This window comes from Mirounga leonina, unplaced genomic scaffold (assembly GCF_011800145.1).
Source record: "Mirounga leonina isolate KUSES-001 unplaced genomic scaffold, KU_Mleo_1.0 Mir_101283, whole genome shotgun sequence".
Lineage (NCBI taxonomy): Eukaryota > Metazoa > Chordata > Mammalia > Carnivora > Phocidae > Mirounga > Mirounga leonina.
In genome coordinates, this window is record NW_023270096.1 from 1,248,616 (window position 1) to 1,263,496 (window position 14,881).

Sequence of the window (14,881 nt, forward strand, 5' to 3'; positions counted from 1 at the left end):
TATATATATATATATATATATATATATATATATATATATATACATACATATATATATACACACACACACTTGCACACATCCCCATACACACACACAATGGAATATTACAGAGTCATAAAGGAGTAAAATATCATGCCATTTGAGAAAACATGGATGGACCTAGAGGGCATTATGTTAAGTGATATATGTCAGACTAAGAAAGACAAATACTGGGACATCTGGTTGGCTCAGTTAGTTGAGTGTCTGACTTCAGCTCAGGCTATGGTCTAGGGTCCTGGGATCAAGCCCCAGGTCAGACTCCCCATTTAGCAGGGAATCTGTTTGTCCCTCTGCCTCTGTCCCTGCCCCTCCCCTGCTTGTGCTTTCTTGTTCTCTCTCTCTCCCTTAAATAAATAAATAAATAAATAAATAAATACAAATACCATGTGATTCCACTCATATGTGGGACCTAAATAAATGAATAAACAAAAAGTAGAATCAGACCCATAAATGCAAAGAACAAACTGATGGGGAGGAGAGTGGGGATATGGGCAAAATATGTGAGGAGATGTGGGAGATACAGGCTTCCAGTTAGGGAATAAAAGGGAATAAAAGGCACAGTAAAAAAAGAATATAGTTAATGATATTATAATAGTGATATTATGGTAGCTACATTTGTGGTGAACATAGCATAATGTATAAACTTGTCAAATCACTATGTGGTGTACCTGAAACTAATGTAACATTGTGTGTCAACTATACTCAAAAAAAGAACAAATAAAAAAGATTCGAAGGGTGTCAGGAGCTAATAAATATTCAATCATAGAGACAATCAGACATAATGGAAAGAGTATGTGATCTGTGTACAAGTTCCCACTTGAACTTCCTAACTGTTAACCCCTGGGCAAAAAAAAAAAAAAAAAAAAAATTCCCTTTCTGATTTTCACTTTCTTCTTCTGTAAAATGTGAGTAATGATAGCTATCTCATGAGTTAAATGTGGGATTCAGTTACAGAATGTGTGTTAAGTTCTTGTGAATTGTATCTGGCAAATATGATTTGCTTAGTGAATGTCACTTTCCCCTTTACCATCTTTATCTTCTTAACCTATAACATGACAGGTGTTGTCTCCAGCTTTATTACCATCAGTCTGGAATTTTTCTTTTTTTTGTGATTGTACAACCCAGGACACCCCCTCTCTCCACACACACAAACTCTCTTCTCTGGAATAAAGGCACTACTGTACTGAGTTATCTCCAGTACAAGGTGGTCCATTGCTAGGATCACCAAGAGAAAGGGTTGCTTACCTTTGACCACAAACTCCACAATGTTGCTGCGCTGCTCAGAGCCTACCCGGCCCTTGGCAGTACAGAAATAGGAGCCCGAGTCAGCCACCACGGCAGGCTTGAAGAGTAAGGTACTCAAGACTGCTACTTTGATGGGTTCTTGATTGTTGGTCTGTTCCTTGTACCAAACATAACTGATGGGAGGAGAACCCCAAGCCTGGCATTGAAGGCTAATCCTCATTCCCTGGGGCACTGTGAAGCCATAGCCACTGCCAGTCGTCACTGTGGGCTTGGAAACAGAGACTGCAAAGTGAAGACAAGAGAGGAGGCTCTGGGAAGTTACAAGAATATGTGAAGACAAGGCTGAGTCATCTTTGCTGGATATAGGGATAATTATATAACTGCAAAGGGAACTAAAAGGGGCTCCTGACTTAGGAGGGGGTAAGAAATAGGATAATGTAAATAAAAATAGCTTTCTTTGGAAGATTAGGTACTGTTTTGTGTTATCTGGAGGTTTGGATTATTTGGATTTACAAATCAACTGATTTTTTTTAAATATATAGAGAGATTATTTTAGCCTTTAGTAGATAGAGATTTTGGATTATCTGCAGTTTTGGATTACCAGGGCCAGGTTTTCACAAAACTGTCAAGTCAGCAAAATGTATCTTGGCTAACCCCCATATCTCTTTCCCCAGATCTTCTCTGTCAGCATCTATTTACTCTCCAATACTCTGATAAGATAGATATACTTATTTTTATGAGTTTTAAGACCCATAGCTGAAGGAGGGCAACCAGGGTGTGGATGCTAGAATTTCTGGGATGCTTGAAGGGGTAGAGATTTGAGAGCCAGGAACCCTTCCCAACATTTCTTAAATTATACTGTGAGAGTGATGACCTTGAGGATCCTCTCCCTGTCCACTTCCCCTGATTAGCACATATGACTGAAGAAAGCCTGTGTACAAGTAAATAAAATTCTCTGGATTTCTAAAGCTTTCCTAGTATTATAGTCCTCTATTTGTTCTTTGTCACTCAGTGCTTTCCTATCATCACAGTTACTCACGTTTCTGGACACGGAGCTCAATGATCTTATCTCTCACCACTTGGTTGCCATTAGGGGTCTGCCAAGTGACTTCACATGTGTAGTGGCTCCGGTCATCCATCTCCAGGGTATTCAGTTGGAGGGACACATCTCCTGGAACCTTGTGGTTCACTTGCAGACGGCCCCGGTACTTTGCTTGCTGGATATGGTCTCCAGAGGAATCACGTAGGAAGATGGTGACTGGGTCCAAGCCACGTTGTACCAGCCACTTTACCAAGACTTGAGTGTAGCCTTGCAGAGAACCATAGGTGCAGGGAATATTCACATCTCCTTTCCAAGGCCCTATCACACTCTCAGGTGCTTCCAGGATGGGATGGCCTGAAAAGGAGGAAGAAAGTGGACATAGATGGCATACCCGCTTGGGAGCTAGGATGGCAGTGGCAGACCTCAAGAGACTTCTGAGAAACACCTCTCAAATTTCCTTCCATCATACTTTTAGATTCCATGTGCCCTTTTGTTCTCTGTCAGCCTTCCCATCAATCAGAACCAGTCCTCAGAAGGAAAACTCTTAACACTGTTTGGCTCTTGTCTGTTTCAAGTTCCTTTCCCATCACTGCCTTGCTGTGAGATGACCCTGGATAAGTCACTTTCCACCATGAGGACCCATTTTCTTCATCTATAATGTAGAGAGTTTGAATGGAATGATCTCTAGGGATTCTTTAAACTCTGAAGTTCTGTAAGTCTATGAAAAAGAACTTCTTTCAGTATTTTCCAAAAGAAGTGTAGGAGCAAATGCTGAACTGTTGTGTCTAGGTTATTTTATTATGTAATTATATACCTGGAGAAATGTGGGGGCTGCAGGGCTAAGAAAGAAAGGGCCATATTCCCCGCTTATTCCCTATTGCTCCCTCAGAAAGCCTCAGTATTTGGGTCCCTGACCCTAAGCCCTTCTCTGGAAGGGAGGAAGGACACAGGGCAATTCTGAGGGTGGAAACTTGTGTGAAATGTACTCCTGTTTAACAAAATCATTGGTTATTGTTAAGTTTGAAATCTGCACTTTGTAAGCCTGAACTTTTTTTCTGATTTATCTTTATTTCCCTTTTGCTTTCTCTTAGATTTCACCAAAGGTACATTGGAAAATTCCATCTTGAGGAGGAATGGAGAGGAAAATGTCTGGAAAGGAAAGGGGTCTGAATAAAATCCTAAAGCTGGCTGTGGTAGGAATGGTAGTAGGACCAAAAAGAGATTGTTCCTTGGTGTGCTGGGGAGGGAAACATGGTAGAGAGGAATTGGGAGTGTTGAGAGAGGCATCACTTCCTATTAGAATTTTCATTCAGGGTGCCTGGGTGGCTCAGTCAATTAAGTGTCTGTCTTCATCTCAGGTCATGATCCTGGGGTCCTGGGATTGAGCCCTGTGTCAGGTTCCCTGCTCAGCAAGGAGTGTGCTTCTCCTTTTCCCTCTGCCCCTCTCCCTTCTCATGCTCTCTCTCTCTCTGAAATAAAAAAAATCTTAAAAAAAGAAATTTTCATTCATAAGCTCATATTTTAAGGATTTTGTGTTTTATTTAACTCCAACCAGGAGTGAGGGATTCTATGTAGACAATTTATTTATGTCTGTCCTAGAAGAAGGAGGTTCAAAATGTGAGATATTACTGAATAAAAGCCTGTTATGTAGCCCAGGATTCTCAGGCTTCAATCAAACAAATGGTAGGGTGGGAGCATGCCTTCTAGCTCCCAGAATTTGTTGCCAAGTACCAAGTCCCAGGGGAGAGACTAAAGTCAGGCCTCTAGCCTGTGCCCTCACCATGGATTCTTAGAACATCAGAACATCACTAGCATATTTGGCCTCGAGTAGAAAAGAATAAATAAACATGAGTCCATGTTGCTAAATCCGTCACATAGTCTCTGGAGAGTTTCAGATTAGGCAGGGAGCAGAACTCAGACCCATGAATGGGAGTGCAACAGGGGCAGATTTTGGTTTGCCCTAACAATGAACTTTATAATTAATTAGAGCTGTTTATTGATGAACTAAGCAGTCTGGGAGAAGTTCTGAGCTTTGTTTAAGTCTTGGACAGCATTACTCCTTAAGATCCCCTCCAATCCTAGATGATTCAATGCTAATAGGCTATAATGGAAATGGAAGTTAAATAATTACATTTTCTAGCTGGTGGTGAACTTTCACCAGATGGTGGTGAGTGTCACTGTACTATTGCTAGTTCAGGCCTCCATATGCATTCAGATGCAGCTTATCATCATCATGAACATGCATGTGTCACTTACAAGCACACACATACCAGCCCTAAGCCCCATGAAAACCATCTGAACCTTTCAGTTTAATGTGCTCTTTCCCATTAATCTTCCAGCTCTCACAAATCTCCTGCCCCTCCTCTGAAAAGCATTCTTGTATACTTTTCCTGACAACAAACAGCATTCTGCTGTGAGGACATCTGGAACAGCTGAAAATGCCTTTGTCTATGTGTATGTATATCTTCCCTCTGGCCTTGGGGGAACTGCAAAGCTTGGCTTGCATTACCCTCTCTGGGAACTTACTGGGGATTCTCACATAGCCCACTCTGGCCAGTCAATTATGTGAATAGCCAGTCTCAATTTCTCAATCTTGAAAGTCACTTCTAAAAGTATGTCAGGCTTGATTCCTACATTCCAGAATAGGGGCATGGGACAGATTAGTAACCAGACTTCAAAGAATTACATGTTTTTGCCCCCTTTACTTCCTCCCTTCCTTCTTCTTTCCTCCCTTCAGTGTATCCTTCCATCTAATTTCTATTCTTCCTCCTTCTCATTTCCTCCTCTTTCCCCTCCTGCTTCATTAGTATCACAAAGAGACAGTTTATGGTAGGCACGAAGCATCACACACCTAAAAAAGACATTGTATATTATGTACTCTGATTTCCAAAGTGAAGGTAACCTCAATAGAATTGACTTATACCTTCCAACTATCCTTGTGGTTTTCAGAGAGCCTAGAGAAACACTGAATAGAAGGGACACCAAGCTAACATATATCTGGCATCTCCCTCTAAAGATATGGAACAAGTAGATGTGCAGTAAGAATCCCTTTGCTGTATCTTGGGTCTCTCTTAGTTATTACTTAGGCTTAGTTACCTAAAAGTCTATCTCAATTCTCAGGGATGTAAAAGAGGATGGAGGAATACTCAAGGAAATAATGCTTCTATGGGATAGTAAGACCTCTTTTCGGATACATATCCAGCATTAATTTCCCACACGTAGCCTGGACAAACTGGGCCATATTCACAGGAAACTGAGTTACCCCAGGAGATGGTAAGAAACAAGTCCTGTGAGGACCAATTGAAGGAGTTAGGGCTTGTTTATCTTGGAGAAGAGATGAATCAAGAGGAATGATGTCTGCCCTCAGAACTCTAAAGGGCTGTCACAGCATCGAGGGAGTAGATATGTTCTATGTGTCTCTAAGAAAAAGAGCTAGGGCCTTAGAATGGAAGCCACAAGGAAGTATATTTAGTTCAACACAAGAAAGAACATCTTAACATTTGTAGCTGCCCCTGGATAGACTAGATACTCTGGAAATGTCATCAACTCTCAGTCACTGGAAGTTATGTGAACAGATATTTTGAGCACTGTTCATAACAGCCAAGTTCTAGGTCACTTTTAAGGTCCCATCTAGCTTTTAGACAACATTCCTTCTTTGAGGGTTGTATATATTAACAGGGATCAAGACCTGGAGACAGAGGGGTTAATGTATAATGGTAGAATTTCAGGTGAAATAAGATGGAGGAGGGATTTGGATGGCATTGGGCACCTTCTTAATGTCCCTGAGATATGACAAGTACTAGTAAATCATGTGGATGTTTTTCAAGAGAGGATCTTTTTCAATTTCCATCCAAACTTACCTCCTGGCTTCTTCAGCAGGCTTCAACTACCCAAAGCTGAGAGAGTCTGCAGCACAGTCTGAGAACATTCACCTATTCAGCAGGAATAGGCTTTCCCCAGTAGCCATTCAATCCCAAACCCCCAGCCTTTTGCTGGTGCCAGCAGTGGTAACCAGGCCCCCATTTGCTGCCTTACCATAGGTGACCACTGTTAGGTGGTCCAGGAGCAGGAGGCCCAGTAAGAGCCCCATTGCAGCCAGAACCACTTCTGTCCTTTCTTCTCGCCTCCTGTTGTCAAAGAGGCTTGAACTTCTGATGGCTGCCAGCGTCTGTGCTTGCTCACTTCCCTTCCTTCTCTATATCTCTCACTTGGATTCCCAGCCCCATCTCACATTCTCCTTCCTTCCCTATTTCAGCACAAGTCACGTGAGTATCTCCACCCTCCCCTGCCTGGGATTGGAGGTTCAGGGTGAGTGAAGAAATCCCCCCTACCCCAGCGTGTTGACTTGACTTTCCATGGAGCCAGTAAGGTTCTCTGGTCTTTGATCTCCCAGGCTGTGTTTATTTTAGGTTTCTTCCACAAGACTCAGAGGTAGGGGGGTGACTTTGGGATGAGTTTTCTCACTCCAGTATGGTGGTATTTTCCTTTCTGATGGGCCTAGGAAGGAGAGATCAACATTGCTGACCTGTGCAATATTCAGCAGTCATACTGTTAACTCCTGCCTGATACACTTTTGCAAATGAACAGAGTGTTGGGAGTGGGTGCCTGTGGGCTTCAGAGTATAAGAGATTAAGTGTATGAAAGAGCTTTCTACAAATCAAAGCTTAAATAATTGGCAAGCCCATGGATAAAGTTGTCATGGGGATATATATTCCCATATCTCATATCTTTGAATCACTTTCTCCAATAGCTCCACCTCTTTGGTGGTAAGTGTTCCCATTAGTGCTCATTTGGGGTCTATTATATTTTTCTTAAAGGGAAAATTAAGTTTAACATCCAGTGTACTTGCCCATTGACCAGGTAGTGGTATGTCTATTAGGTTAACTTTTCAATGACTTTTAATTGGTACATATCTGTGATCAGCAAGAGAGAGGCATTAGGCTTACTAAGAAGCTTAATTGCATCACTTCACAAGTCCCAGAGTGACTGTAAGTTCACCAGCAGTCTACCCCTAGGTTTGGCACTGCTCACAGTCTACTAAACATTGAAAATATAAACACCTCCAAAATACATCAACAAATTCATACCAAACTGTAAGTAAAGTCTAAGCTTGGCTTCTTTTTTTAATTGGAGGGATAAGAGAGGCCTTGGTTGGGGAGGGGTGATCTGTGTAGAAAGGGGTAGTGAGACCCCAAGGACAGACAGTATCTCCTCCACATGCTTGCCAAGGGTAATTATATACAGATGATTTGGGACTGGAAAAAGGCTAAGCGAAGACTACAGCATTTCAGGCCCTGACACTGTTACATGGAATTCTGTCAAGCACCTCTGCTTCCCAGATTCAATCCCTCTTGTCTGGTTGTCCCTTGATTTTTGGTTATTTCATTCAGTCCACCTCATTTGAACTTCTAATCATTGTTTTCCATTGGGTTCCTCACACAGAGAACCCTGAGCTTTGGAGAGCCCCTTTTTTGTATTTTACAACTAAAACCCTAACAGACACACACACACACACACAGGCACACACACATGCACACGTGCATGCGTGCACACACACACACACCTCCCCTTTATGGTTTTTCCTAATGAGGAGCTGAAAACCCATGCCTCATTGGACTAGTGTTAATTTCTGTCTGACCTGGTGACTGTATTTTTGAACTGCCTCTGGCCTCTTGTTAGGACCTTCTAGATGTGAAGATAAATGTCCCAGAAAACATGCACAGCATTTCTCTGGGGAAGAATTCCAATCCTGCAGTGGGATCAGTAGCACTGAGAAGAACATTGAAGAGGAAGTCAGGAAACAGAGAAGGGCCTGACTCTGCATCTACTTCATTCTGAGAATTTGAGCAAGTTAAATCTGAACTTCAGCTTCCTCACTTGTAACATGAGCACTGTTAGATTTGATGTTTACATTATTTAAGATTTTTAAGAATCAAACTACACTATACATACAATAACAACTATAAAAATGATAGTCACTATCTCTTGAACTTTTACTCTTCCATGCCCTGTACTAAGCACTTTTCATGGATTAATTCATTTGGTACTTACAATCTTTCATGATGAGTATTGTACTCTTTCCTTTTTTGCAGTTTTTATTTTAATTCCAATTAGTTAACATATAGTGTTATATCAGTTTCAGGTACATAATAGGGTCATTCAACACTTCCATACAAACCTGGTGCTCATCACAGCAAGTACATTCCTTAATCTTCATCACATATTTAACCTTGACCCACCCAACTCCCCTCTACTAACCATCAGTTTGTTCTCTAAAATTAAGAGTCTGCTTTTGACTTCTCTCTATCCCTCACTGTCTCTCTTCCCTTTGCTCACTTGTTTTATTTCTTAAATTCCACATACAAGGAAATCATATTATATTTGTCTTTCTCTGGCTGATTTATTTCATTTAGCATTATACTCTCAAGCTCCATCCATGTTGTTGCAAATGGTAAGATTTCATTCTTTTGTATGGCTGAATATGGTTAAATATGTAATATTTATATATTATATATTTATATATAATCCTCTTAATCATTCGTCAGTCAATGAACACTTAGGCTGCTTCTATATCTTGGCTATTGTAAATAATGCTGCTATAAACATAGGGGTGCATGTATCCCTTCAAATTAGTGTTTTAATATTCTTTGGGTAAATACCTAGTAGAGCAATTACTGGATCATAGGGTAGTTCTATTCTTAACTTTTTTAATATTATCACTTTTTTTAAGTTGTTGTTTTAATTCCAGTTAGCTAACTTACAATGTTACATTAGTTTCAGGTGTATACTATACTAATCAACAGTTCTATACATCACCCTGTGTTCATCATGACAAGTGGACTCCTTAACCCCCATCACTTACTTAACCCATCCTCTCACCCACCTCCCATCTGGTAAATCAGTTTGCTCTCTATAGTTAAGAGTCTGTTTCTTGGTTTGCTGATCTTTCTTTCCTTCCCTTATGTTCATCTGTTTTGTTTCTTAAATTCCACGTATGAGAGAAATCATATGGTATTGTCTTTCTCTGACTGACTTATTTCACTGAGTATAATACTCTCTAGCTCCATCCACATCACTGTAACTGGCAAGATTTCATTATTTTTTATGGCTGAATAGTATTCCACTGTATATAAATACCACATCATCTTTTACCTATTCATCAGTTGATGGACACAGGCTGATTCCATATCTTGGTTATTGTAAATGATACTCTAGAAAAATAAGAGTGCATGTATCCCTTTGAATTAGTGTTTTGGTATTCTTTGGCTAAATACCTAGTAGTGCAATAGTTGGATCATAGGGTAGTTCTATTTTTAACTTTCTGAGGGACCTCCATACTGTTTTCTAGAGTGGCTGCACCAGTTTGCACTCCCACCAGAAATGCAAGAGGATTCTACTTCCTCCACATCCTCACCAACAGCTGTTGTTGATTTTAGCCATTCTCAAAGGTGTGAGGTGGTAGCTTATTGTAGTTTTGATTTGAATTTCCCTGATGATGAGTGCTGTTGAACATCTTTTCATGTGTCTGTTAGTCATCTGTACATCTTTGAAAAAATGTCTATTCAGGTTTTCTGCCCATTTTTTAATAGGATTGTTTTTTGGGAGTTTAATTTTTTTAGAGGGTGTTGAGCTTTATAAGTTTTATATATATGTAAAATGTTATGTTAGTCACCATATAGTACATCATTAGTTTTTGATGTAGTGTTCCATGATTCATTGTTTGTGTATAACACCCAGTGCTCCATGCAATACGTGCCCTCCTTAATACCCATCACTGGGGTAACCCATCTCCCCACTCCCTTCCCCTCTAAAACCCTCAGTTTGTTACTCGGAGTCCATAGTCTCTCATGGTTCACCTCCCACTCTGATTTCCCCCCCTTCATTTTTTCCCTTCCTTCTCCTAATGTCCTCCATTCTATTCCTTATGTTCCACAAATAAGTGAAACCATATGATAATTGACTTTCTCTGCTTGACTTATTTCACTTAGCATAATCTCCTCCAGTCCCATCCATGTTGATGCAAAAGTTGGGTATTCATCCTTTCTGATGGCTGAGTAATATTCCATCGTATATATGGACCACATCTTCTTTATCCATTCATCTGTTGAAGGGCATCTCAACTCTTTCCACAGTTTGGTTATTGTGGACATTGCTGCTATGAACATTGGGGTGCATATGGTCCTTCTTTTCACTACATCTGTGTGTTTGGGGTAAATACCCAGGAGTGCAATTGTTGGGTCATAGGATAGCTCTATTTTTAATTTTTTGAGGAACCTCCACACTGTTTTCCAAAGTGGCTGTACCAACTTGCATTCCCACCAACAGTGCAAGAGGGTTCCCCTTTCTCCACAACCTCTCCAACATTTGTTGTTTCTTGCCCTGTCCATTTTTGCCATTCTAACTGGTGTAAGGTGGTATCTCAATATGGTTTTGATTTGAATTTCCCTGATGGCTAATGATGATGAACATGTTTCAATGTGTCTGTTAGCCATTTGTATGTCTTCTTTGGAGAAGTGTCTGTTCATGTCTTCTGCCCATTTTTTGACTTGATTATTTGTTTTTTGGGTGTTGAGTTTGAGAAGTTCTTTATAGATCTTGGATATCAGCTCTTTGTCTGTAGTGCCATTTTCTCTTTCCTGTATAAAGAACAGTTCGTAAAGAAAACTACAATCTTTAGAAAATTAAGTAAATGAAAATACTCTTCTGTCAGTTTTGCAAATCTCTCAAGAGATGAGTTTTTACTCAAAGTATTTAACTAAATTCTAAGAATGATTGGCTGATAAAGACACCAGTACTCTTGGGGCTCCTGGGTGACTCAATCAGTTGAGCAGCCAACTCTTGGTTTTGGCTCAGGTCATGATCTCAGGGTCATGAGATCAAGCCCTACATCAGTCTCTGAGCTCATCATGGAGTCCGTTTGAGATTCTTCCCCCATCTCCTGCCCTCCCCCTCTGCTCCTCCCCATGCTCATGTGTACTCTCTTTCTCTTTCTTTTGAAAATAAATAAATAAAATATTTAAAAAATATACCAGTGCTCTCTCTTTCTACCTAGAGTATAAATTTAATTAAAAAATTAATAATGAGATGTAAGTCCACTTGAAGTTGATGGGAAAAAAGGTATGAAATCATACTTGCAGAAGGATCAGAACACTTATCATCCTCGTCCTAACCCTACCACTTACTTAGTTAATTGACAAGGCAATTAACCTCTTTGAATCTGAGTTCACTTTTATGTAGCCTAAGGATAATAATAACTGCTTTTCTTGCTTCATGAGTTATTGTGAATATCAAATGAGATAATATATATGAAGAGTCCTGAAAACTGTTACATAAACTTGAGAGAATATATTATGATGTCTCTGATTTTAAGACAAAAATCATGAAAAAATTACCAAAGGGATGTGCTATAATAAATTTGAGTTTGCACATGGCATTCAAATAAGTTCTTTCTTAGAAAGAACCTCCTTTGTTGCTTACTGATACTAGTCTTCCACAGTCTGCCTTAGATTTTATGAGAAGCGGGTCCTGCAGAGATCTACGTCATAGTGTTTAGCACTATTCCAAAATCAATGGATGTTGATGTGATTACACGAAAGGTATTTTTTTTTTTTTACATGAAAAATCTTTATTCTTCTTCTGTGGAAATATGAAGATTGAAATAGTGGCTATATTAAGGAAGGCTGATGTTAGCTTCTCAGACCAGAGATGAATACATTATTCATTGTTGAGATACTCTTCCAGGAGACATTTTGTAGAGTGTGACTCAGAAGAGTGATAGAATAACCCTAATCCTGTGTCCTGATACATTTAGAAGTGTAGGACTTGTTAAATATAATTTCTCTTGGACTCCCTTTTCTTCCGCATCATATATAAAAAACATCTTTCTACATACAAGAAGATGGTACAATACATGAAAATTCCCCTGCATTTCCTGTTTGATGAGGAGCTGGTAAGTGACTTTGGAGAAAGATTTCAAGATTCTAATGACCTAATTTGGATGATCTGAAGAACCCATTCAATGTTTTACCAAATTTAAATGACCATGATTTTATAGCTTTGAATGGTCCTTCTCCACCATAATATGTCCCAAATCTTAATGAAATGTTTGAACCCCAGATATCTGCAGAAACCACTGGGCAGTACAAGCTATTCCCTTTGTTGTTTCTCAACACTGTGTCCAATTTTACTGAAGATTACACTAAAATTGAGATTTCCACTTGAATTTATTTTTGAATTCCCCCTCAATCCAGCTTCCTGCTGGAAAATAGACAGGGATCCCACTACCTTTGGCTGTCTGTTGTATTTCCTTCTGTCTGTTACATGCCATAACTTAAAAACATGGTTTAAATTGTTACTTGCTGGTGCCTAAGCAAGATTTAATATCTAGGAGACAATTAAGACCACACAAAAAGGATGAGGAATACATCAAAGTTGGAGGGAATAAAAAAGTTGTTTTTTTTTTTTAAGTTCTAAACAATATTCTAAGACCTTATTAATGTCTAGAACAGGAATTTGTGTTAAACACCAAAAGTGTGGCAGTTTTCTAAATAATTTGCAATTCCATGTAGGTTGATTCTACATACAACAAATGACTTCTATTATTCCAGGGTTTTCTGAAACCTGTTTTTGAAAAGCAGGGATTTTTGCTAGTATTTAAAATATGGGACTGAAGTTTTCCCTAGATTTTCATGTACATTTATTTTACAATTTTATAAATAAATAAACTAAAATTAAATCTAGTTTTATTATTTATAAAATTTGTAACTCCTGTGGAGTTCAATTTTCAACATAAAATATTTTTTCATTCAAGATTTTATTTAAATTCGTTAGTTAACATATAGTGTAATATTAGTTTCAAGGGTAGAATTTAGAGATTCATCACTTGCATATAACACCCAGTGCTCATTATAACAAATGCCCTCCTTAATGCCCATCACCCATTTACTCCATCCCCCACCCCCTCCCACCCAGCAATCCTCTGTTTGTTCCCAATAGTTAAGAGTCTTATGATTTGCCTCCCTCTCTGTTTTTATCTTATTTTTCCTTCCCTTCCCCTATGTTTATCTGTTTTGTTTATTAAATTCCACATATGAGTAAAATCATACAGTATTTGTCATTCTCTGACTGACTTACTTTGCTTAGCATAATACACTAATTCCATCCATGTCATTGCAAATGGCAAGATTTCATCTTCTGATGACTGAATAATATTCAATTGTATTATACCACATCTTCTTTATCCACTCACCATTCGATGGACATTTGGGCTCTTTCCACATTTTAGCTATTGTGCATAGTGCTGCTATAAACATTTGGGTTCATATGCCCTTCAAATCACTATGTTTGTATCCTTTGGATAAATACCTAACAACGCAATTGCTGGGTCATAGGGTAGTTTTAACTTTTTTTTTTTTTTGCTTGCATTGAGTTTTAATTGAAAATATTAAAACAATTTAACCATTCATAATGAATTACAAAACTTTGACAGTTAAATTGTACTATCATTTATGAGGCATTTATTCATCATTAGTTTTGTAGACCTGAAAGAAACTTTGCATACTTGTGTTTTCTGTTCTCATCTCAGAGGAAGATTATGAAGAGAAAGTCTAAAATATTTATAAATCAAAAGCCAACTGAGTTAGAAGTGATAAAGGGAACAAAATCTACACAAGAAAAGGGCAGAGGTGGGTTTTAGCTCATGTTTTGAGCTCATCTCACACAAAACAAAAGCAGATGCAATAGTAAAGCTGAATCATGAAAACCCTAATTAGTTATTTTTAGCATGTCTCTTAATTTTTCTTTCCCCTGGTTTCTTGTCTTCTGAGCCTGAGTCTTGAACAGGTAACCACTTGATGGAATGTCAATGATAAATAGGCCATGGAGGAAGTGTCAACAAACATGAAAAAGCAAATCCTGTCATAACTATGTAGATAGTCCACCCCAACTGTTGAGCCATGTACCTGTAGATAAATCGAACTATTGCAGGAAAAAGAATAATTCCCTGAAACATCTGTTCAGCTAGCTTCTGGCCCTTTTAATCCATTTGTGTGGGCATCAAGCTCAGATGATCTAGCATGACTGGCTGAGAAGTCTGACAGTGGCACAAGGGCAGCCAGGACTCAGAGATTGGAAGTACCTGTTTCTGGCACCAGGTGCAGCTCAGCGGCCTGCTGAGGCTGGGAATGTGATGGCCACAGCCCTGGAAGCAGATGTCTCCCTATTTTTAATTTTTTGAGGAACCTTCATACTGTTTTCTAGAATGACTTCACCAGCTTGCTTTCTCACCAACAGTGCAATAGGGTTCCCCTTTCTCCACATCTTCACTAACATCTGTTGTTTCCTGAGTTGTTAATTTCAGCCATTCTGATGGTGTGAGGTGGTATTTCATTGTGGTTTTGATTTATATTTCCCCAACAATGAGTGACGTTGAGCATCTTTTTGTGTATCTCTTAGACATTTGTATGCCTTCTTTTTTTTTTTTTAAGATTTTATTTATTTATTTGAGAGAGAGAATGAGAGAGAGAGAGCATGAGAGGGGGGAGGGTCAGAGGGAGA

At 39.2% G+C, this 14,881-nt stretch overlaps 1 protein-coding gene and 1 pseudogene across 3 annotated transcripts in view; both read right to left on the bottom strand.

Moving 5' to 3' along the window:
• Nucleotides 1-6,522, bottom strand: part of VSIG4 (V-set and immunoglobulin domain containing 4) — a 54,810-nt gene extending 48,288 nt beyond the window's left edge. Inside the window, exons 1-3 of one of the 3 annotated variants that reach the window (XM_035011683.1) lie at nt 6,362-6,519; nt 2,324-2,680; nt 1,285-1,566 (exon numbers count right to left, since the gene is read on the bottom strand). In XM_035011683.1, the coding sequence (XP_034867574.1) occupies nt 1,285-1,566; nt 2,324-2,680; nt 6,362-6,416 (694 nt within the window). In that variant the 5' untranslated portion in view covers nt 6,417-6,519. Of the gene's footprint in view, nt 1-1,284; nt 1,567-2,323; nt 2,681-6,361 lie in introns of all 3 variants that reach the window. The other 2 variants (XM_035011769.1, XM_035011602.1) reach the window with 2 other exon arrangements.
• Nucleotides 6,523-14,078: 7,556 nt separating this feature from the next.
• Nucleotides 14,079-14,402, bottom strand: LOC118012999 (annotated as a pseudogene).
• Between the last annotated feature and the right edge of the window lie 479 nt (nt 14,403-14,881).